The 24,855-nt window shown below is 44.0% G+C and overlaps 1 protein-coding gene across 4 annotated transcripts in view; it reads left to right on the forward strand.

The window, feature by feature from the left end:
* LOC146494012 (IQ motif and SEC7 domain-containing protein 1-like) overlaps positions 1 to 24,855 on the forward strand; it is a 170,486-nt gene that overhangs the window by 80,521 nt on the left and 65,110 nt on the right. The window contains exon 1 of one of the 4 annotated variants that reach the window (XM_085144632.1): positions 17,861 to 21,603. The exons of the other annotated variants lie outside the window; for them this stretch is intronic. Coding sequence (XP_085000758.1) covers positions 21,539 to 21,603 — 65 coding nt within the window. The 5' untranslated portion in view covers positions 17,861 to 21,538. Of the gene's footprint in view, positions 1 to 17,860; positions 21,604 to 24,855 lie in introns of those variants that run through there. 4 annotated transcript variants of the gene reach the window in all.

The raw sequence follows: 24,855 nt of genomic DNA on the forward strand, positions 1-24,855 counted from the left end.
TCATAGTGTGTTTGGGATCATTGTCATACTGAAAAATGAATCATTTCCTGCCAAACAGATGCTTTACAGACTCTGTTGCATGGTGGATCAAATCTGATGGATAGTTTCATTAGTTTTAATGATGGATCAAAGATCTCAAACACCGCTGGCTCCCCCAGGTGCTACAGACACTCACTGCTGTACCTTTGACCATGATTGGGAGCAAACATTTCAAATTTGGTTCTTCACTCAATAAAAACTGCTGACGCTAATTTTCAGTCGAGTTCTTACGTAATTTTTAAATCTTAGTCTTTAAGATACGGATCATCTTAAAGAGGTTTTTTAGGCCTCACACTTTGTATTTTGTCCTCCACTTGTCCAGTTTCCTCAGTTTCTTTCAAGACAACACTGCACTCCATACTGAGATACGTTTTTGACTAATAGATCTTTGGGAATCACCTTGTTGCACAAAAATAAAAAATGTATTAATTTTTCAGTGCTTCAGCTATGTAGCACCAAATCATGACACCAACCTTAAGAGGATTTATATTGTAAGGTAGAGACCTTACAATAATACAGAGAAAACCCCAATAATCATATGAGCCCCTATGAGCAAGCACTTTGGCGACAGTGGGAAGGAAAAACTCCCTTTTAACAGGAAGACAGAACCAGGCTCAGGGAGGGGCAGGGCCAATAATAACTAATTTACATACAAAGTGCTGTTTAAACACATATTTAGGGTCACCTGATCCATCTCTGACTAAAAAGGAAAGTTTGAAGCCTAATCTTGAAAGTAGAGATAGTGTCTGTCTCCTGAATCCAAACTGGAAGCTGGTTCCACAGAAGAGGGGCCTGAAAGCTGAAGGCTCTGCCTCCCATTCTACTTTTAAATACTCTAGGAACAACAAGTAGGCCACCAAACCAGCGTACAGAGGAATGACTGGAGCTCAGGACTTCTGCACAGTTCTTTGGGCTTTCATGGTGTTTTTATTTATATTTCACGCGGCATTCCAAATTCTGGAGCAGCATTATGGATCAGTAAAAACAATTATAGCACAGGCTCGTTCGGACGTTACAGCACGTATAACAGAACTCTTTAAAAGAAGACCCTACCTGACCTGATTAGAGTAAGTGGAATTTTGGACCTGGTCACTAAAGTTCTTGGACCCTCAGGTCTGAACTTGGCATGAAATCCTTTGCACACTGCCAGATTCACAGCAGGATATACTGCTGCTTGGAATAGTGACGAATAAGATCTGGTGTAAGTGGGCATTAGCAGCAGAACTCTGAATGCTGACAGAAACTAAACCTTTCCTTTGAGGATTATTGCAAAGATAAAGCCGGCAGCATTACATTCCCGTGCATAAGGATGAGTCAGCCAGTGTGCTGGTTCCAGCATAAAAAGTCTACATGACAGCTGTGAAATATCTGGTAAAATGCTGCTTCTTGTTTAAGTGACTGAACTGTTTTTACAGCGAAGCACATCCTTACAAAACCTTCAGCAAACCTTTAAATTCTCTCAGATTCTGTTTGTGTCTCATCTTCTCCTCAGAAAAGATTCTGAGATGAGACCGAGACGCGCAAACAAGAGCAGAAGCAACCGCACACATGAGTCAGGAATAAACAAGGTTACGTGTGAATAAAGTTGTAAGTGAGGCAGAATGTGTTTGGGGAGGAACAGGAAACAAGAAGAAGGGGATGGAAAGAAAAGGAGCTGAAAAACAGGAAGATAAAAGAGCAGCAAACGGGGGCGAGACGAGTCTCCTGTCGCTTCAGATCCTCTCAGGTTTACACGAAGGAGGTAATTACAGAAGATGGTGGAGAAAGAAAGGGAGAAAGACAGAGGGATGCAGCTGGTTGGTGTGGGGAGAGAAGGTAGGAAGGACGAGGGGAAGAAGAAACAGGAAAGAAGCATGTTGGCGGTCACAAACGATGCTAAATCTAAAACATCCTGCAGCAGGACAGAAGAACGTGAGCTGTGAGCAAAGCTGGATCCAAAGCAACAACTGCGACTCAATCAGTAATCAGCAAACGCTGAATAAAAAGAGGAGATGCTGCAACGTAGCAGAGGGGAGACAGAAAATGGTGTGAATCAGGTGTAACAGCATCTCTTCTCCCACGCTGATGGACGGCTCAGCAACAGCTGCAGAGAGACGCTGTGGAGCTGCTCCATGTTTGTGCCGCCATCCTGCAGAAGGTGGCGCTGTTTGTCATCAATGTTTGAGGCACCTGCTGCAGTCAGGAGGGAGTTTGGCTTTTTGCTTGTATGTGTTTGTTTTTACTCAACATTTCTTCATATTCTTCAACATTTGACATAAACGGCTGTCCTCTGACGTTTTACATGTTTATGTTCATTTATCAGATGCATTCACACAGATCTCAGCTTCAACATTTACCATTTAAAGAAGCAGCAGCAGGTTTAGTGCGTGTGCTGTCGGACGACTCTGCAGTGCAAATAGCTTTGCAAAAAAGTATTGTTGAAAGTACAAGTGTTTACTTTTTTCACATGTAGACGAAAATTCTCGTGTAAAATGTGAAGCGATTGAAGAAATCTCCAGTTGTTAACAGATGACTTCCTCAGCTCTGCGTTATAGATATTTTATTTTGAAAGTTAGAGGAAGCTGTAGGCCTCATTGGCTCTGGGAGGAAATGATGCTGGTGGGGGTTCGTCCAGTGGTTCCACCTTCACCTGATGATGGTGGTTCTTTGACTTGGAGTTGTACAAATACACCATATTTACAGATTATTTATTTATTTTTATTACTTTTGTTTTCAGCCTGGTGTGATGGACGACCAGCAAGTCCTGATCACATGATAGAGAGAAGGGAAGAGTGATTAAAACCTGTTAGAAATAACGGAATGTGACAAAATAAACGATGAGTAAATTTGGCATAATGTGAGAAATAAAAGAGAAAATTAAAACAAAAACGTGTATGAATCTATTTTCTCCTGTTTCTAAATACACTAATCAATTAGTCAGAGTCAGAATCTGTAAATACTGGACAAACTTGCTTTTAGGAAATATCAGCAGCAGCTTGAACGTCTCTTTTTGAAATATATATCATATTTGATATAGGCTGATACAGGCAGCACGGTGGTTAGCACTGTTGCCGCACAGCAAGAAGGTCCTGAGTTCAATTCCACCATCAGGCCGGGGTCTTTCTGTGTGGAGTTGGCATGTTCTCCCTGTGTTTGTGTGGGGTCCCTCCGGGTACTCTGGCTTCCTCCCACCATCCAAAGACATGCAGCTTGTGGGGATAGGTTAAGTAATTAATCCAAATTGCCACTAGGTGTGAATGTGAGTGCGAATGGTTGTCTGTCCCTGTGTGTTGGCCCTGCGACAGACTTGCGACCTGTCCAGGGTGTACCCCGCCTCTCGCCCTATGACAGCTGGGATTGGCTCCAGCGCCCCCCGTGACACCCTGAAAAGGAGAAGCGGGAATGGATGGATGTCATATTTAAGTATTTTGCAATCATTAATGAATTACCTCATTGTGTGTTATGTGCATCCTGCTCGATCGATGGTAGATAAATATTTCGATGCCGTCACAGAGACTCGAGGTCTTTATGCAAACATGATGTGATGAGAAGAGGCAGACCTGCTGTCCTCAGACCACACACACATGCAGACACACACACACACACATGCAGACACACACTGACACACACACACATGCAGACACACACACACACACACATGCAGACACACACTGACACACACACACACACACAGCTCTGACCTTGAAGGAAAGACCAAAGCTTTTAGTCTTTCTGTGTCTCCTGCTGTGTTTAAGGCTGTTGGATCGCTGAGTGTTTCTAAAGACAAACGCCTCCTCGGCCTGCAGCCGGACGTCACTGAGCCCTCAGATCAGGCTGTTAGACTCTTAGCCTCCGTTCTTTAAATGAGCTGAAGGTGATAGCTGGCGTGTTTCCACTGGGACGCTGCAGGATGCAAGCTGCCCCACAGGAGAGGCCCGAGGACGCAGATACAGGTCTCATGCTGCTGTTTGAGCACATGGATGTTTTTCATGAAGTGGACTTGTGAGTGGTTCTGTCCCTTGACTAGCAGGATAAATGTGCTTTTCTTAAAGCATCAGCGCCTCTCTCTTTAACTTGTGGGCTACACAACATGTTCACAGTGCATTGAAATGTTTTACTGGCTAATAAGATGAAAAGTATATCCAGGCCAGGCACCACGCAAACACCTGCAGATCCCACTCTGCCAGAAATCTTTTGATTCTTTGATTGATGATTAGTTTGACACAACCAGCAGCTTTAGTGCTTTTATATAGAGTTTGTCTAACAGCTGTTCTCTGAATACTCCAGATGTTGGGCTCTACTTCCAGAAGATTCCTCTGCACTCTGTTTCTAACAGCAGGATGGTTCATGTGGAAATAAACTCGTTGTTATTGTTAAAAAGATGTGTTTAGTGTTGTTTCAAGTGGTTTTTGATGACTTTGTTTTAAGGAGGGAATATTTCATGGGCCTTTCAAACATCACAGGCAGCGGCTTTAAAGAAACTGAAGCAAAGCATTGATTTGAATGTGTTTCATATATGGAGGTAACCTGCAGGCTGTGCTGATGTTCTTCTCTGCAGGCTTTGTTCCAGACCAACACTTCCTTCCCTGCTTTGTTTTTATCTGGATTCCTAAAATGCACATTTCCTCTTTAATATTCATTCTGTTTAATAACAATTTCCACACTTGAATTAAACACTTTTTTTGCCATCTGCTTGTGCTGCTCCCCCAGCTCCTTCTATTTTTAAAGTCCACATCATTTCCTTTTTTTTTTTTTTTTTTTTTTTTTTTTTTTTCTTTTGCCTGTCCCGTTTGGTTCTTTTCCCATCAGAATTATTGTCTAAAGGCGAAGAAAGATGCCCAACGGATTTTCTTTACCAAATTGACCATCCCAGCTTTGCCGTAATGGTCCATTTGATTCACCTTTTATTCTTTATTTTATTTTCACTTGCTGAATACGGGACAGACTTGACTGGGGGAAAGAAAAGGGAGAAAGAAAGAGGGGAAGAAAAACAGTTGAGAAGAGGGACGGGGGAGAAGGGCAAAAAACAAAAACCAACAGAATAAGCAGAAGAAAAAAAAAAAAAAAAAAAAAATACATATATCGATCACCTGGATCACCTGTTGAGAAAGAAAAAAGAAAACAAGCAGAAGAAAACGAGAGTAATACAATAAACCACATCACAATGATATATGGGAATATGACAGTAAATACTAAATATTAAACATTATTGTGCAGCATGTAAGATCGACAGCACAGTGTGCATTGAGGTAGGAGCCAAAAAGGGTGTAGTTTGTGTGTGTGATCACCCGTGTGTACACCTGTGAGCATGGACGCGCTTGTTTTCTTAAAAGGTTCCCTCATGTAATGATCTGCTAGAGGGTGTCCACATCATTTCCTGTAGTTAGAACTAAAACAACAGAGGCTCGCACTTTGCCGAAGGCGTGGAGGTGCAGGAAACGGACGGGATCCCCGCAGATAACGGAGATGATGGATCGCTGCAGAAATGTCAGAGGTTTACCTCCTCCTCTGAGCTTAAGTGCCCTTGAGCAACATGCCGAGCCTCCGTCAGGGAGCAGTTAGCTGAAATGATTTGGTGCAGAAATGAGCTCCGTCCTCAGAGTCAGCTGGGACGCCTTAAATGGATTTTAATGGTTTTTGGCTTCAGGATAGCAGCGACTTACTGGCAAATGGGACCAAGTTAAAGGAAGAAATCCACCGTAAAATACAATTTCCATGCGTGTTGTTTCGTTCATCAAAGGCCTCAGTTTGAATCCTGAACCTGAGCTTCGGTGTATTAAACATGTTCAGGCATCAGCGTGAGGCACAGAGGTGCATGCTGGGTGTTTGTGATATCCATGCACTGCTCACAATGTAAAAACTGCAACCAGCAGTAGCTTCATTCTTATAAGAGCAATTACAAGATGTACTGGCTGATAGATGCAGTCAGTGAAAACAGCAGCGTCTGCTGTGACATTTACAGTTTCTCATGTACTCGTTACCTAAAGGAAAAATCTGCTGTTGTTCAGTCGTATCGAGGGTTGTAATAATGAAGTTTAAAGTGACTCATGATTTTTACATGAGTCACTTTAAAAGTTTGTGTTTTTCAGCTGTGATGTGCTCTCTTTGAAACTTCTGTGTGGAAACCTAAAAGACTCTTAATCATATTCATTCTCCTTTAAAAAATACAAATTAAACAGGCAAAGTTGGAAATGTGTTACAAAATACCGGAGATGAAAAGACTTTAGGCTCAACCAGTCCTGCCGTCGGTTTTATAGACAAGGTATGAAAAACTAAGACGGGTCAGCAGCGTGCAGACATCACACAGAAGCAGTGCAGCGCTCCCTGTGAAGCATTTCTGCTCCAATCAGCAGCTGTCCGTCACGCGAGCTCTCCAAACACGTGAAATGAAAGAAGTGCAGATTTGTTTTTACAAAAATTAGCTTCCTGACTTTTTTTGCACTCCTTGGCCTGATGTCCACCATGTTTCACCCCTACAGTCTCTTCCCCATCAGGATGGCACCACTTCCGGTTCTGCCTCAGCAGGACTAAAATCATCCTTTGCAGGGAGGTTGCAGCATATTTTTTTAAAGCCAATCTTTGCGTAACTATTTTTAAATCCTGGTACAATTACAACCACATAAGTTACTGCAATCTTCTTCTTTTTTCTTTTTTTTTTTTTTGCATATGAAACTGGAGGAGTTGTACTTACACATCACGCATCCGACTTGTCCCCGGTCGTGGTTTCCTTCCACAAATGGCTTTTTGCAAAGATCAGGTAAACAGTGGTGGCAACAGCAAAAACATTACAATCCAGAAACACGCTCTGATCAGCTGCTCATAGCACTTCCTACGTTGGACTGTCCGCCATTACCATTACCAAACTGGAAGTGGGAAACGTAGTTTTTTTCCCTACAGGGCCTTTCCACGGCTTCCTGGTATTTTTGAAAGTCATGTTTGACTTTAGGCCTTTCTGTATCGTTTCTGGGAGGCTTAGAACATAAACTGCACCTTTGGAAATATGTTGATGCTGTTTTTTGCAAATTGTGCACAATGATATTTATTTTTGTTTTTCCTGCAGTTCAATTCAATTCAATTTTATTTATATAGCGCCAAATCACAACAATAGTTGCCTAAAGGCGCTTCATATTGTAAGGTAGACCCTACAATAATACATACAGAGAAAACCCAACGATCATATGACCCCCTATGAGCAGCACTTTGGTGACAGTGGGAAGGAAAAACTCCCTTTTAACAGGAAGAAACCTCCGGCAGAACCAGGCTCAGGGAGGGGCGGGGCCATCTGCTGTGATTGGTTGGGGTGAGAGAAGGAGGACAGGATAATTCAGGGTCACCTGATCCAGCTCTAACTATATGCTTTAGCAAAAAGGAAAGTTTTAAGCATAATTTTAAGCATAAAAGTAGAGATAGTATCTGTCTCAGTTTAGAAAAACTTAGTGTATCTCAAAAATGAAACTATGAAGACACTAAAAATAAAGTTCCTGTGCTTGGAAACTTTTTTGTGCAGCTTTTTTGCATTTACTGTTTTGAGGGATAAACCTCTGAAATTTCTGTAACTACAAATATGTGTAAAAAACAAAAACGACTTTCAACTTTTTTTGTAGTTTATTGCACTTATTTTCAATGTATGTAGTTACTATGGACTTAATGCATACATGTTATTAATATCTGTGATATAACGATTGTATTGATGTATGGCAACTTGAAATGCTCCCACAAATGTCACTACAGCAGGTAAAATGTAAAGATGAGCTCTCAGACTTGGATCTATGGTGGGTTTTAAACAGGGTGGCACAGAGCAGGAACACGCTGAGGAAGGCAGGTGAAATCCAAATATTTGTTCCACAAATTAGATTTCTGGGTTCATGTGAAGCCCAGATATAGTTGGTACTTTATGAGAAGTTTCATATTTGTGTGGAGTGAATATTTGATTGGTCAATCAGTCGTATTTCAGGGAGCAGGTGGTTTGTTCAGCTCAGTCTTATGAGGTTGTTTTCTTGTTACTGTGAAGTTTTTATCATCTAACTCTTTGTAGCATGAATCCAGTTTTTCTGTGCATAATTAAATGTGAAGTCTTCTGTATGATGCCCGAGTCTCTGTTCACTAATTCTGCTGTTTGAACAGGTGTTCGCATACGCAGGTGCAACCTTTGGAAACAAACTGATTTGCTGTTGTGTCTTCAAGATGTTTTTGAAATGCTCTCTGTACAGTTCAGCAGGCAGCATATTACTGCATCAAACTACTTCCTGTTACTGTTTCTGGTCGCGTCTCCCGCTGCGTCTGCTCTAATCTCCTCCTGCAGGGAGGCGCAGATCGTACTCTGCTCCTCAGCTCGGCAGCTTGAATTTTAAAAACAGCTCCGCTGAGAAAATGTAATAAAACTTCACTGTTGAGAGGAGCCGACCGTCCTGAGGCGTGATTCCAGCTGCTGCTCACAAACACACACACACGAGTCATCAGGTGTGTGTGTCTGCACCAGTGACACACACACACACCTGCAGATTCACACACATACATGCAGCAGCCTCGTATACACACAAACTGGCGCTCTGCTTCTTGCTGCAGGTGTTTTTGGGTTCAGACTTTGTTTTAGGCTTTAGGCTTGTGATAGTTGACTAATGTCAAACATTTGTTCTTTTGTGTGCTTGCGTTACTCGTGGGGTATCCCCCTCAGTCCAGTTTTGGGCTGTCAAAAATCACGCCAACAAGGCCTCTGTATGTTCCCCAGATAACTGAACCCCCATGACCCCAAGTATCCGGGGGTCTCGGGGGAAGAGTGCAGCAGGAGACTGACAGAAGTGTTTGCAGCGATGTGTTCAAAGTGAGGAGAGAAATGAAGATGAAGCTTTTCACTGGTGGACCTACGTTCCTGCCGTCACTTATGGCCGTAAGATAAAAGTTACAGAAATGGACTTCCTCCAAAGCATTCCTGGATTCTCAGAGATCAGGTGACAAACTTAGAGAGAGCTCAGTTACATCTGATTAGGGTTAGGCCTCCAGGACTCATCCTGGGGGAGGTGTTGCAGGCACGCTCGTCAATGCTGAAGCCAAAGTGTCATTATTCCCAGAAGAAGAGCTGGAGGAGGAGATCAGAGGGAGGGACATCAGAGCAGCTATGCTTAGACTCCTGCCACACACCCAGACACACAGTAGAACATGGGTGGATGTTTCAGGGACATGAAGCTGCTTGAACAGTGACACGGCCTCTCCTCTACTTCCTGTAAGGAAGTGGGTCTGACCATCACACCCCACAGTCAGTGTTGGGAAGGTTACTTTTAAAATGTATTCCATTACAGAATACAGATTACATGCCCCAAAATGTATTCTGTAACGTATTCCGTTACGTTACTCAATGAGAGTAACGTATTCTGAATACTTTGGATTACTTAATATATTATCATGCTGTTTACAACTACATGAATGTACTATTGCTGTGATTTATTACTGTTACTGAAGGTCCGTGGCTCCGAACCGTAGTAAAGGGACCTCTGGCTAATACGGTGGGTTCTGTGTCGGCTCGTAGCTGAAAACTAGCTTTACTTTGTTGTCTGGGTCAACTTTGCTAGCAGAGACAGAGAGAGGCGTTGAAAGGCTGCTCCAACAGAACTTATTGTTTCAGAGGAAAACACGAACACGGTGTACAGTCGAGTCTTAATAGCTTACTTACAACTGGGCTCGTCAGGCTCTCTTCTTGGCTGCAGTGGTTATTATTATATTTACATGCTTCCAGCTCCCGTTTCTGCTCGATGACAGCTCGTACTTTTCCTTTTTCTCCCTCCCTCGCTCACAGACACATAACGTGTATGGCAGTCCATTCTCCCTGCAGCACGGACTACACTGCCCATGATGCTACATTCTTTAGAGCTATACCTGTAGCATTCTGCCTGTTAGCTTAGCACAACAACAACAAAAAGGCCTCTCTCACCCAGGAAACACGCAGAGAGAGAGCGGTCACCCTGTAACCATGGCAACCGTAACGCTGCCGCCTGGAACAACAGAACGTAGCTGTCAAACAAAACCCAAACAGTCCTGACCCGCCACAATATGAAACAGGGAAGTACCGCCGTGTAATCCATTTATTTCAACAAAGTAACTGTATTCTAAATACCACCTTTTTAAACGGTAACTGTAACGGAATACAGTTACTCATATTTTGTATTTTAAATACGTAACGGCGGTACATGTACTCCGTTACTCCCCAACACTGCCCACAGTTATCACTGATCATGAACTGGGGGAAAAGAATCCAAGTTCATTTTAGTGAAATGAAGAGCAGCACATCAGCAACATGTCATTGTTTCCCCTGACACCCACGCCCCGCCCGCCGTAAGGTAACTCGTTAAGTTCACGATTTAAAATGAGCTTGAAGTAACGCGCTAAGTGTGCACCCATGTCAGGGTTAGTGTGTGTGTGTGTTGCAGCACTGCGGTGAATCTCCAGCTGATCACATTTCATGCAGGTCAGATTGTTCTCAGCAGAAAAACGATATCGTTTCTTGTTTGCTTGGTGGGATTTGGCTGATGACCTGGCTGAGACTCGCTCGTCTCAGGTTGCTGTGGCCATGTTTGTTCTGCTGAGAAACAAGTAAGCGCTTTCATCTCGTCCCTCCTGCTGTTTCCATGTTTTTTATATTCTTCTGTGGAAGCTGCTTAAGGGCATGAAGCCCGGGGCCATTCCAGGATTGTTTAAAGCAGGTAAACCAAAGAGCATTCAGACAGGAAATCAAAAAGCCTCCATCAGACATAAAGACAGTGTTGAAAACTGGCTTAGAAAACACTGGGCATGGTTTCAGTGTCGAGCATGGATATTTTAGTATTTTAATGTTGCAGGAAACCATAAAGAGAAAAATTCCCAAGAGCAAAGGTTAGACATCAGACAGGAGAAAGTCATGTTTGTTTCTCAAGTCGCATTTTTACATATTTAAATGAAAGATGAGTTCATATGGCTGCTGTGCAGAAATCTCGAGCTAACCCTCATTTCTGTATGTTTTGATTGAAACGTGGTAAATAGACGCAGTTATTTTCTGAAACGTGCTCTCAAACAAAGTCAAAACCACGTTTCTCCAGTTCCTTTTATATTTGGTGTGATCACTTTTTTTCTTTTGCATCTCGGAGGCAGCTTCCTGTCATTTCTATAAGGAGGCTTCAGGAAAAGTTCTTCAGGCATCTTGAAGGTCATTCAAAGCTCGTCTCTGGATGTTGGCTGCTTTTCCATCACGATGACCCCACACTGCTTTAATGATGGCCTCCAAGGAGGTCGATCCATGACTGATGATGTTCCATTGTTGTGGTTTGTTTCTATCCAGGAGCACTTTTACTGCCAGTGTGTTTGTGGTCACTGATATGTTGAAAAGTAAAGCTGCTGAGAATCTGGAAAGGATCTCTTTTTTTCTCTGTTCATTTTTCCATCAGTTTGAACAAAATCTCCAAACCACTGCAGATCAGCGCCAAACCACACGGAAGCCCCCGCTGTGTTTGTCAGATGGCTGTAGACGCTCTCCTGAGCACCTCCCTACATACTGACAACCTGTTGAACCAGAAAGTTGCACAAATGATGCGCTTTTGCAAAAGGCTCCTAATAACAAAGTGCCTAAAGATAAGCTGTCTGTTATGTGTCAGGTAGCAGGACTGGTCTGGAAGCATCCAAAAACCACTTTGAAAGACCTTCGGAAAGGCTGCAGAACTATTACTCAAGACTCGTGTAAAATATTGCATGAAAGTGTGGCGCCTTGGAAATATAAAAGGAAATATAAAGGGCTTCTTCTTGACCTTTGCACAGCATGGTATGTGCATTAAGTTATAAAGTATAACTATGAAGTCTCCAACAAGGACCTGCACTCTGTGGTCACCGGCTGGGCTACACAGCAGATAGTGGCAAATTTGGGCTAATAGCAATAATGATGCTAACGCAAACAGCTAGCTAGGAGCAGCTGATTTTTCAGTTTCTGGGTAAAAGGTGACATCACATGTGCTGTGATGTCTTCTAGCCTAGCATGCATGACAGTGCAGTAACAAAAGTACAAGAATTACAAGAATGACTAACTTCTGTTATGCCTGTGCAAGTGATGACAGTAGCTTGTAACAAACAGCAGTGTGGCAACAGGCAGTGAGCCTCACCTGGTGTCACACAGGTCAGCATTCATGTTTTTTTTAGTTCAGCGACCGAAGATTGGTTTTGAAGTTGCTTTCTTTGCTCCCAGCAGGTGGCGCTGTGCTTCAAATGGCACAGATGACCTTTCAGCGCTGAGCACATTCGGAATTTCATTTCAATCTTTCTCGCTCTGCTCTGCCAGAATATGTTAGCTACGCTGCATTGTGTGTGTGTGTGTGTGTGTGTGTGTGTGTGTGTGTGTGTTTGTGTGTGTGTGTGTGTGTGTGTGTGCGTGTGTGTGTGTGTGGTGTGTGTGTGTTTGTGTGTGCGTGTGTGCGTGTGTGTGTGTGTGTGTGTGTGTGTGGTGTGTGTTGCATCTCCCCCATATGCTTGTGATCCTCCCAACACACACACACACACAAACACACACAAACACACACACACACACAAACACACACACGCATGCTAAAATCAGCAACACACAGCAGCGGAGTGACAGCATGAAACCCCGGTTGTCATAGCAACACCTCACTTGACTCCTGCAACCACCCTCCTTCCCTATACCCCACCCCTCCTGTTACACAGCAACCGTCTCCCAGCAACATCCTCCTCCCACCCATCTCGTTCTCTCTCTGTAATTGTCTCAGCGAAGTTGAAACAAACATGAACAAGGGAAGGAAAAAGGATGGAGGAGATAAGGAGAGGAAAGGAGAGGAGGGATGACAAAGAGGAAAAGCAAAGCTGCTGAGACCAGAACATCCCATCTGGAGGTGATTCTGAGCAGAGCTGTCATGCTTGACATTAAAACACACGATTACCACTCACAACTTAACCGTGATGTCATAGATTACATAGATTACATGTTGTAGTCACCTCAGAGTGTTGCGTGTGGGACAGACATGTAGGTTTGAAGCCATGAGTGTGAGAGGTTATGCCTGGGCGCCTGGGTCAGCGGTTAGAGGAGGACAAACCTCGATCCAGCTGCAGTGTGTGAGGCAGGAAACACTGAGGCTTTCAAGCATCTGCTGCTAACGTCTTGCTCCCGCTTACCTTGGGTGACCTTCAGAGTTCTCGTAGAAGCTAATTTGCTACCTGATCAATTTCAAGTATGTTTCCACACAGTGACGTTAAACATCCTTCTTAATATTACAGGAAAACATTGTTAAAACGATTTATGTAAATATGTCTTCCTCATGTCTGTCACTCTGTTCCTTTCCTGTTTTTTTATGGTGGCCTCACATGTGCAAACATGGAGAGCATAAGAGCAGCAGTCAGGCCCCATACAGAGCAGGACAGGCATCAGTGACAGCACACACTGACTTAGACTCAGGAAGGAATTCGATGTTCACCAACTGCTAAAAGCAGCTGAAAGAGAAATTTAAACTGGCAGGCTTCAGGATGACCTGCAGGGTTTACCTGATGGTGTCTGTAGACACTTTACTTGCTTTTTGAATGCATGTTTGCACAAAACCAGAAACCTGGTGCTCGCCTGACTGAGACAGCAGCAGAGTCCCGTCTGTACTTTAGGAGATAAGAGTCCGAATGTTTTTGTCCTTTGAATGTTGCGGGGGGGGGGGGGGGGGGGGGGGCTATTTCTAAGCTGACAGTATCTAGTGTTGCACATTGTTGGTGTCTTGATGAAGCAGAGAGGAAGGATTAAGGAAAGGAACTTGAATCTAAGCATCTAAGACATCTTTTCATGGATTTTCATGGAAAGAGTCTCAATAATCATTCCACAGGAAACTGAAATGTGGGGACGTCTCATATTTTTAGTTCTGTTACTATGCTAACTATTCTATATGCGGCACCTTTAACCTCATATATCCCCAACAAACTACAAGAATCAGTGTCGAAACAGATTTCTTTACTTGTACTTCTTTTTCTGAAGAACACGAGGAAGGAAAAAGAGAGAAAAGGAAAATAATGACGAAGAGGAGGAGGGGAAGAGGGCAGCTTATGAGAAGTAATGATGAATTATAGAAGCTTGTCCCCAGGCTGAAGAGTCACTGTGCAGGGAGGGATGGAGGGGGTGGGGGGTGAGTCAATGATGGATGGAGAAAAAGACAGAGATAGGAGAAAGGGGATGGAAAAGGCTCATAAAAAGAAGCATCTCAAAGCAAATGTTGAAAAAGGGAAAGAGCATAAGAGGAGGAGAGGGACGAGTGGTCAGAGAAAAGATACTGACGGGTGACAGGAGGAGGGAGGACCATGTGTGGGTCAGTGCATCCTGTCACAGAGCACAAAACTATGCAAAGCCCCAGTTCCTGTTGCCATGGAAACCAGGAAAGCTCTTTCATGTTTCACAGTGTTGCCCACGGTAACTGTCATGAGATTGAATGAACGATGGGGTGGGGTGGTGGGGGTGCTGTGGCCATAATTTCAGAGGAATACGCAGAACCAGGGTTCTGGTCCAGCTGCTTCCAGATGTTTCCTGAAACGTGCACATCTGCAGCAAAAATATTCAGCTCGTGGAACTTTGAGGCTGTGAGGAACAGCCTGCCTGCATCGTCTAAAACATGTCAGCTGAATAACACCGAGAAATATTCTTATCTGAAGCATGAAACAGCTGTCTCACTGAAAACAGTGGGAGGAGCCACTGGGTTTCCCGCTGACATTTCCGTCTTATAAAGTTTGACCTCTGACACAGGAAGCTCTCCGGGATCATGGACTGGGACGTTTGGACCAAAACCCATATTTCTGTGTTAATCAGATAAACAGAAATACACATTGTGTGTTTGCTGCTGATGGATGTAACGTGCAGATCATCTGTGATGTCACAGGTCACATTTAAAATCTGCTGGTGTCTCAGTCAGGAGCTGCTGCGGTTTTCAGGACACGGAAAAACTATTTTACATCTTTCTATCTGATATTTAACATAAAAATGCTCTCTTTACTAATAGGATAGTACAGTGTGTGCAGTGTGCTTTTGTATAACGTTCAGCTCAGAATGTGTGTGTTACCTGTTGTAGACGGCGTAGGCCACACCCACTGCAGACACACAAGCTAAAGCGGTGATCTCCTGTGGACGCTCAGCAGATTTTACACTGCTGGAAGAATCGATAGTGGACGCTTTTAAACACTTCCCCTGCAGCCGGACAGAAGAGGAGGTGAAAGTATTGCATTACACTAGACTCCATTCACAAATACGAGGGGAGGTTTTCATCTTCTGCTGCAGCTGGTTCGTTTGTGCGACTAACAGAGTGTGTTAGGCATTAAAACATCACTGCTGTGTTTTATGTTTCTAAGTTGTTTCCACAAATCAGTGAACAAACTATTTGACCAACCCTGTGTGTCCCTCTGTGCTACAAATAACAAGATATTTCATGCAACATATCAGACTTTAGTGATGCAAAATCAGAAAATGTTGTTATATTTTCTGATTTTGCATCTCTTTTTTAAAAATCTCTCATACCTGCCAGCCTTAACAAAGTACCAACCCTGCAGATTTATGCTGTACCGGTGACTCTCTGGTATATCAGCCGTTGCTGGCTTTGTAGGATGATGTCTTACCCCAGATGTTTTTCTGTGTTTTTCACAGTGAGTGTGTCTCACAGCAGGCAGGAAGTCAAAAACTTGGTTGCTTCGTACATGAGAAGTTTTCAGCCTGGAAACCCAAAACAGCCTCACAGCAGTTCTGAATTCAACACAAAGAATCAAGAATCGATTGATTATTATTATTGATCGTTATTGTTCTCTCAGATCTCTCATGCACTCATCAGCTTCTTCCTCTTCCGGCGGCTCTTCTTAGATGTTCCCTCAGTCACCTTACCCCTTTGATTCTCTTCTATCACATCAACCCTCGACATGTCCTCCTTCACTACATCCTCGGATCTTCTCCGTGTTCTTCCTCTTTTCTTCCTGCCTGGCAGCTCCATCGTCATCATCCTGTGTATCCACTTCCCTCCTCTGCACATGTCCAAACCACCTCAGCTCTGACTTCCTGTCCGTCACCACTGCAAACGAGAAGGGACTGAGAGCCGACCCTCTGATGTAATCTGTCTGTCCTAAGTTTGCATCATTCATCATCTACAAACTGCAATAAAAGCTCAAAAGAAGTTGTTTGTTAGCTTTATCAGAAGATGATAGTTAAAACAGCTCTGTCTTCTTGGTTGCCATGGTGAAATGTACTTTGAAGTCTGCACATACAGTGGGGCAAAAAAGTATTTAGTCAGCCACCGATTGTGCAAGTTCCCCCACTTAAAATGATGACAGAGGTCAGTAATTTGCACCAGAGGTACACTTCAACTGTGAGAGACAGAATGTGAAAAAAAAAATCCATGAATTCACATGGTAGGATTTGTAAAGAATTTATTCGCAAATCAGGGTGGAAAATAAGTATTTGGTCAATAACAAAAATACAACTCAATACTTTGTAACATAACCTTTGTTGGCAATAACAGAGGTCAAACGTTTACTATAGGTCTTTACCAGGATTGCACACACAGTAGCTGGTATTTTGGCCCATTCCTCCATGCAGATCTTCTCAAGAGCAGTGATGTTTTGGGGCTGTCGCCGAGGAACACGGACTTTCAACTCCCGCCACAGATTTTCTATGGGGTTGAGGTCTGGAGACTGGCTAGGCCACTCCAGGACTTTCAAATGCTTCTTACGGAGCCACTCCTTTGTTGCCCGGGTGGTGTGTTTTGGATCATTGTCATGTTGGAAGACCCAGCCTCGTTTCATCTTCAAAGTTCTCACTGATGGAAGGAGGTTTTGGCTCAAAATCTCACGATACTTGGCCCCATTCATTCTGTCCTTAACACGGATCAGTCGTCCTTTCCCCTTGGCAGAAAAACAGCCCCATAGCATGATGTTTCCACCCCCATGCTTCACAGTAGGTATGGTGTTCTTGGGATGCAACTCAGTATTCTTCTTCCTCCAAACACGACGAGTTGAGTTTATACCAAAAAGTTCTACTTTGGTTTCATCTGACCACATGACATTCTCCCAATCCTCTGCTGTATCATCCATGTGCTCTCTGGCAAACTTCAGACGGGCCTGGACATGCACTGGCTTCAGCAGCGGAACACGTCTGGCACTGCGGGATTTGATTCCCTGCCGTTGTAGTGTGTTACTGATGGTGACCTTTGTTACTTTGGTCCCAGCTCTCTGCAGGTCATTCACCAGGTCCCCCCGTGTGGTTCTGGGATCTTTGCTCACCGTTCTCATGATCATTTTGACCCCACGGGATGAGATCTTGCGTGGAGCCCCAGATCGAGGGAGATTATCAGTGGTCTTGTATGTCTTCCATTTTCTGATGATTGCTCCCACAGTTGATTTTTTCACACCAAGCTGCTTGCCTATTGTAGATTCACTCTTCCCAGTCTGGTGCAGGTCTACAATTCTTTTCCTGGTGTCCTTCGAAAGCTCTTTGGTCTTGGCCATGGCGGAGTTTGGAGTCTGACTGGTTGAGGCTGTGGACAGGTGTCTTTTATACAGATGATGAGGTCAAACAGGTGCCATTCATACAGGTAACGAGTGGGGGACAGAAAAGCTTCTTACAGAAGACGTTACAGGTCTGTGAGAGCCAGGGATTTTCCTTGTTTGAGGTGACCAAATACTTATTTTCCACCCTGATTTACGAATAAATTCTTTACAAATCCTACCATGTGAATTCATGGATTTTTTTTTCACATTCTGTCTCTCACAGTTGAAGTGTACCTCTGGTGCAAATTACTGACCTCTGTCATCATTTTAAGTGGGGGAACTTGCACAATCGGTGGCTGACTAAATACTTTTTTGCCCCACTGTACATGCAGACAGAAATATGCTTCCTATTGAAATTCATCAGTTTCAACGTCAAGCTGACAAAACGTCACATTTGAGTCCGTGCTCTGCTTCCAGTTTAACCTTCAAACCTTCACCTTCTATCGCTCACTCAGATACTTTCCAACAAAGAGGTTCCCCAAAGCAGCTGCTCGCACTTCAGCGAGCTGCATCGTGACAGCGTCTCGCAACACTTCTGGCTTTCTTATCAATCGATCAGACATAAAGCTTCTTTTACATCAGCAGCAGCTCTGGGAGCACAAGCACCAGTTTGTTTTTCAATAAGGACCTGTATTTATTGATCACACAATCCCCTGAATACAAGCGATGCCGCCGTTCCACAGGAGGCTTCTGTGCACCTTCAGCTGCGTATGTCAGGTCTTCTGTAAAACGACATCACGTGAACACACAGAAGTTCATGTAAGAGGAAGCTGCCTGCACTTGTTAGCTACATGGATATGTTTTCCTCGATGTCAGTGGATGAGCATGTGCACGGAGAGGAGAGAGGAGGCTTTGTTGGAATAGTTGGGCCGTTTTGCCGCTGGCATCTCGCCCACTTTGGCTGCAGTCAGCTGCCACTCATCGCGCTGCTTCTGTCAGAAAGCTGCTCCCTGCAGCCGCTCAGCATCTCCTCACCGAAACGCGGCGGGGTTATCGGCTACGATCGACAAGATTCTCCGTTCGTGGTCACGAGACACCAGCAGACTCCGTAAATTCTCACGAGTCTGACGTCTGTTGCTGCTTTCTTTAAGTACTTGAAATAAATGTGTGACTTCTTTTTTCTGGTCCTCAGCTAAAAATGAAGCTTCGGCTTTGCTGCTAATAAGTCAGTGTGAAAAAACACATCCTCATACTCAAAACTTTAAGCTGTTCATCCACTCAGACATGCAGAGCGATGGTTTCTCCAAGAATGTTTATTTTTACATTCTTAAATAGAAACAATATCTGTAATATATAAATCAGTTACTTAAAATGAATTGTTTTGTTTGAGTGAGGATAATGATGATGATTTAAGCAAACATGCTGCTCGTCTAAACCCTGGGGGCGCGGTCATTTTAACCACTTCACGAATACAAAACAAACCAAGATGTTTGTGGATTTTTCTTCTCTGACAGAGTTTAGTAATCACATCATGAAGCACGAGACGTCATTTATCATCTGTGCAGTGGGAAGTCTCACACAGGAAACAACAAACAGAGAACAGCAGTGATGCCGTGGCTCGCTGCAGAAGGGTTCGCTTTGAAGTTTGATGTTCACACTTTTGTCTGATTGTTTCTTAATAACATTTAAATTTACAACAATGGATTACATTGATGGGTAATACATTTCATTACAGTAGATGTCTTCCTGAAAGTGCTGTAGCTCATTCTGAGGATAACTCTTCCACTGTTATCTTCTTTGATGTCACATTCCAACATGCAGCTGGCTGCCTGTGTCCGACTACCAAACAGCCCCGCCTCTGCAGGAGGTTACTTCCTGTTAAAAGGGAGTTTTTCCTTCCCACTGTCACCAAGTGCTGCTCATAGGGGGTCGTCTGGTGTTCTCAGTATTATAGTAGGATCTTTACCTTACAGTGAAGTAAAAGTCCCTTGAGGTAACTGTTTTTGGGATTTGGCTCTATATGAATAGAACTGAATTGAGTTTGCATGTTTTTCTTGTCTATGAGGCATCAAACAGCTCTCGTGTTGTCATTTAAAGACTTTGCTCAGTAAAAGTGACCTTGGTTTTCTCCATCTTCAGTGACTAAGGCAACATTGCCTAGCAAACCGTCCCCTTTGTGTTCTTTGAAGTGTAGATGAAGCTGGTTTCAGAAGCAAAAAGGATGAACCTCGTTACTGTTTTATGATGATGGCTAGCAGGAGCTCTGATTTAAATGGCATTGTGAGAAACGATGGGCCTGCAGATGACTGTATAATCATTTTAAATGATTTTCTGATGCGTGTGACAATGACCCGATCGATGGGCTCTCTTCTGCTGTCGTATACTTTGGTTTCTGGCTCCATGAGAGAGAGAGCTCATCAGGCTTTGTTGATGATGGTAGTTTAGATACTTTAACCAATAAATGGCATCAAACTGGGCAACAGTGATTAAAAAGAGTTTAGATTTAGCTCTTAAGACTTTATGTTTATTTGTTTACAGTTTATTAGCTGATGTAAAACTGCAGCAGAGAAGCATCTTTGACACAGGAGCTGAAGTCTGTCACACTCATGCTCATGCAAAGATGATAATGGTCAAAGGTTTACCTGTAAAACAAGGTGGGTTTGTTTGTGTTTTTGTTCTGAATTATTCAAAGCATACAAGCTGCAAATATGTAAAATTTAAATGAATAGAAATATAAAGAAACCTTTTTTCCTCCCTTTTATTCTTATTACCAAATTATCCTTAGAGCTGTGAACAATTTAGGCGTGTTTTACAGCTCCGACATGAATTCACGTTTTTATCCCAATTACAAAACATAGCTTCTCGCTTTTTATGTTTTGCACCACATTAAGGAAACAATAAGACCAGAAACCAACACCCACGAACTTCTGGTGTTTCAATTCAATTCAGTTTTATTTATATAGCGCCAAAACAGCAGTCGCCTCAAGACACTTGTACAGTAGATCGTACAGTAATAGATACAGAGAAAAACCCAACAATCACATGACCCCCTATGAGCAGCACTTTGGCGACAGTGGGAAGGAAAAACTCCCTTTTAACAGGAAGAAACCTCCAGCAGAACCAGGCTCAGGGAGGGGCGGGGCCATCTGCTGTGATTGGTTGGGGTGAGAGAAGGAAGACAGGATAAAGACATGCTGTGGAAGAGAGACAGAGGTTAATAACAGATATGATTCAATACAGAGAGGTCTGTTAATACATAGTGAGTGAAGAAGAAACACCCAGTGCATCATGGGAATCCCCCGGCAGCCTACGTCTATTGCAGCATAACTAAGGGAGGATTCAGGGTCACCTGATCCAGCCCTATATATTTATACCTGTATCTCTATATTTATCTATTTATCCGAGTATTTGAAGCCATTAGCTGCTGATAAAGCCAGAACATTACAGTGAGCTAAAACGCCTCAGTAAGGTCGTCTCTGGATGTGACCTCCCCCACCGGGCTGCACCATCTTTGCTGTCCGCTGTCCGTCAGCCCCTGACTAATAAATGTAGTGCAGTAAATAGAGCTTCATAAGCAGCACGTGTGGACATGCCCTCTGAGATGTGCTTGAGTAGATCTTTCACGTGTTTTCTTCACATCTGTGGAGACCTTTAACACCTGCTGCTCTCTCAAAGTGTTTCTGACACTTTTACACGAAACTTTTCGGATGTTTTCACATATTTGATGATCAGAATCATCACTGAGACACGTTAATGCTTCACTTTGGGGTCCAGCGGGGAGATTAAAGAAAGCGACGAAGGAGGAGGAAGTCCAGAGCTGTAAAAGTACAGAGAGAGAGAGAGAGAAGGCGATGAAGGAGGGCTGATGATGATGATGATGCGTCTCTGACGAGGCGCGAGGGTAGCAGAGAGCGGTGGAGGGAGGAGGACACAGAGCAGGAGAGAGAGGCTGAGGCAGCACTGGATCTCCGCTCGGCTCTCCCTCCCTCCCTCCCTCTCTCCGGTCTCCTCCCGGTGGTTGTTGTTGTTGTTGTTGCCGCCGCGTTGATCAACAGCAGCAACGATGTGGTGCATCAACTGCGCCTCGGACAAAACGCCCGCGATCCTGCACAACAAGCTGCTGTACTGGTAAGAAACCCGCCGACGCGCACACTCGGGCGCGCGCACAGCGGCGGACCCTCTGCGTGTTTTCCGCCCGCGGTGCCGCACTGCCGAGCAGCTGGTGCTCGTGGCTGTTAATGAAACGCGACGTTATTCAGACTAACGGCGTCGTTACAGGTGATGTCACTGCCGTCACCGCTAATCACCTGTCATTGTGTGCGTGTGCGCCCCCTCCTGCCTACCTGTCTCTCTCTCTCTCCTGTCTCCCTTGGTGCATGTCTCTCTACCTTTCTGGTGTAGGTGTGTCGTTGCCGCAGCTCGTAACGTGTCAAACTTTTCACGTGAAGGAGGCGCAGACACGGCGGAGCGCGCTGAGTGGGCACAAACGGAACTCGGGCCGCTGAATTAGAAGGTTTGAAGTGATTGTCAGTCTCTCTGAAGGAGACTTTGGACCAGTTTGGTCCCAGACTCGAAGCACCACGGTGCTCCTGATCTGCTCGTGTGGCAGCTTCATGTAATGTGCGTGGAAATCTAGACTCAGATGTGCTTTAATGACTCTCCCTCCCTCTCTCTCGCGATGAGAGGTCATTAGGAGATGAGCTCAGTTGTGGGCCTCTTGCTCATCAGCTGATTGTATCCACAGAGAGCTGGGATCACCATTAGATGCAGGATCGATCCCACTGCCAGCACTTTCACGGGCGGATTATGATACAGTGGGCCTCCGGGATCACAGTAACAAAGACACCAACATTCAGCCCTATAGACACTCTGTTTGGTCCTTTTCACTTTGTTCTTGGTTAGTTTCTCTTTTGTTTTTGTCTATGTGGATGTTTTTTGTTGTTTTCTTCACTTTATGGTCGCATTTCTTTCATCACGTTGTTGGTTTTGGTTCTCAGGAGTTTTCACTGAAGCCTGTTTTTGTATTTTTTTGCGGATTTTCATACTTTTTTGGTCATTTTGAGCTTTTTTTTAATCATTTTTCAGGTTTTGTCAGTGACAGTGTGAAAGCACTTATTTGACATTTCCGAGCTGATTAGCTGTGGTTTGTTTTCAATTTGTGGTTGTTTTACAGTCGGTGGATTTTGTAATGGTCTCTAGTTTTGTTTCACATCATTTTGCTGTCGCTGTTGTTTTTTGTGGTGTTGTTGAAACTCATATTGGTTGCTGAGTATCTCACTGGTTGTTTCATATCACTTTGTTGTGGCTTTCTGGTTATTTTGTGGTAAATGTGCATGTTTGTGGTTGCTTTGTGCTCAAACTGAAAGTGTTTGCGGTGGTTTTGTGGGTCTGTTCTTCAGTCTTCACGGTCACTTTAACTGTGGGGCTCGTTCTGGTCCGACATGCACACTGTGTATGTTTGTTTGCAGCCAGCAGCACCCAAGTGGTTTGTTTTGATTTTATTTTCACATGAAGATGTAAAAACAGGAAAAATTCAGTTCTCTTGAAGCATGCAGGCCTCCTGTGCATAGAAGGCTTAATGTGATATTATTTTGAGAGACATCTCAGGGGACCAGTTATTGGATGTTTGTGTTGTTAATGTCAGAAAATAACCTAAATGAAGGAGGGCTAATTTCACAGTTACCACCAATCACTGCAAACAGCACATTTAGCAGCATCTTTGTGTTGCTCAGAGGGTAAAAACACTACAGAGAACAAACGAGCACTCAAACACAATCGGCCCTCATCTCTCTGAACGCACTATGTGAACCTTTAAAAACATCTTCGTGTCTGTTGGTTGTGGTGCCTGCAACATCTGGCCTGGTGTCACGCTGAAGGCAGTGATGGATTGTGGGATATTCTGGGCTCTGAAGCGTGCGAGGACAGAAGTGTGTGCTGCTGTTTTTCAGTTGTGAGTCTGACGGGCCGTATAGTTGTGCACTACAGAGGGTTTCTGTGCACACGTTCTCTCCATCTCTGTGTGGGTTTGCTGCAGGTGCTCCAGCTTCCTCCCACAGTCATGCACGCTTGTTAGGTTCATTGGTGATTTTAAATTGGCGGTAGGTGAGGATGCGAGCGTCTGTGTCGACGTCGGACCAGGGAGCTGTCCGTGGTGCTCCCGCCTCTCGCTCAGTGTCAGCTGGGATCGGCTGCAGCTACTTGTGACACAGGACGGACGAGTGGACATGTTTGTGGTGTTTGCTCCCAGTTTTTCCTTCCGCCTTTTGGTCCTTTGACATTGTAGACGCGATGTCTTTTCCACTGCTGTGCCTCTACTTAAGCTGACAGAGAGATGCTGTACAGGGAAGAGTCAGAGGAAAAATATTGTACCTGTGGGAGAAATCCCGATTTATTCTTCAAAGAAACAGCTGAAACATTGCAAAGCTATGATTTATTGCCAGCTTCAAACTCTGGAGGCAGCGGACTGTTCTTTAAATCTTCCGGTGTAGCCAGGATATCAGCCTTTGAGCTAATATCCGCTTCTTATTTCAGTGTTTCACTTATTGGCCCCCAGGCAGTCATTAATGTTAGTCATGACCTTCATTACACCACTGGGAAGCAAGTACATGAGGCTGACTTACAGAAACCAGTGAGCCCTCCTATACAGCTCGAAGTCTGACTGTACTGAGTTTGAAAAAGTCTAGAAGAGGCAAGAAAATAAGACAGTGGACACATTAGTGGGACAGGATTGTCTGTCCTTCAACAATTTCTCTTTTCTCCTAAAAACATCGTTGATGCACTTTCTCTGTTTAAAGTGGTTCAGAAATATTGCTTCCACGACTTTAATGTAAAAGTGAGAAAGGTCACACATTTTTATTATTCCCTCTTTGGGCTGTGTACGTACGTTGAGAGTGCCGTGCTCGTCCTTCCTCTCCCTCTCTTGTCATACAAGGCTGTGGGTTGATCTGCTTCAGTAATGAGTTTGCTGTCGGCACGAATCAGACGACCGTTGTTTTGACATGTTCCTCTCTGACCTCACACTCTCGCTGCGATCCTGCTAACAGACGGTCTGTGTGTCTGTCGGACACCTTTCTCCCACAGACAGACGTTAAGATCCACAGTTTGAATCATGTGACAGTCACAGTGAGTGTAATCACAGACATCAGCTGTTTATAGCGACAGCGCACAGAGCAGCTTTTTTTATTTAACGCCTTTAACAGTTGTTATGATCCATACACTAAAGTTACACAAAAATAATACAAAGAAACCAACTGAACAAATTAGTTTACATGAACAGTCTTAAAACATTGCAGCACCAGACCAGCGACCTCTAATGATGAGAAATAAAAGTCCCCTCTCATCCCTGTGGGCGGTCTATCCTCCAAGCTCGGGTCCTCTACC

This window comes from Neolamprologus multifasciatus, chromosome 20, assembly GCF_963576455.1.
Source record: "Neolamprologus multifasciatus chromosome 20, fNeoMul1.2, whole genome shotgun sequence".
NCBI classification, from domain to species: Eukaryota; Metazoa; Chordata; class Actinopteri; order Cichliformes; family Cichlidae; genus Neolamprologus; species Neolamprologus multifasciatus.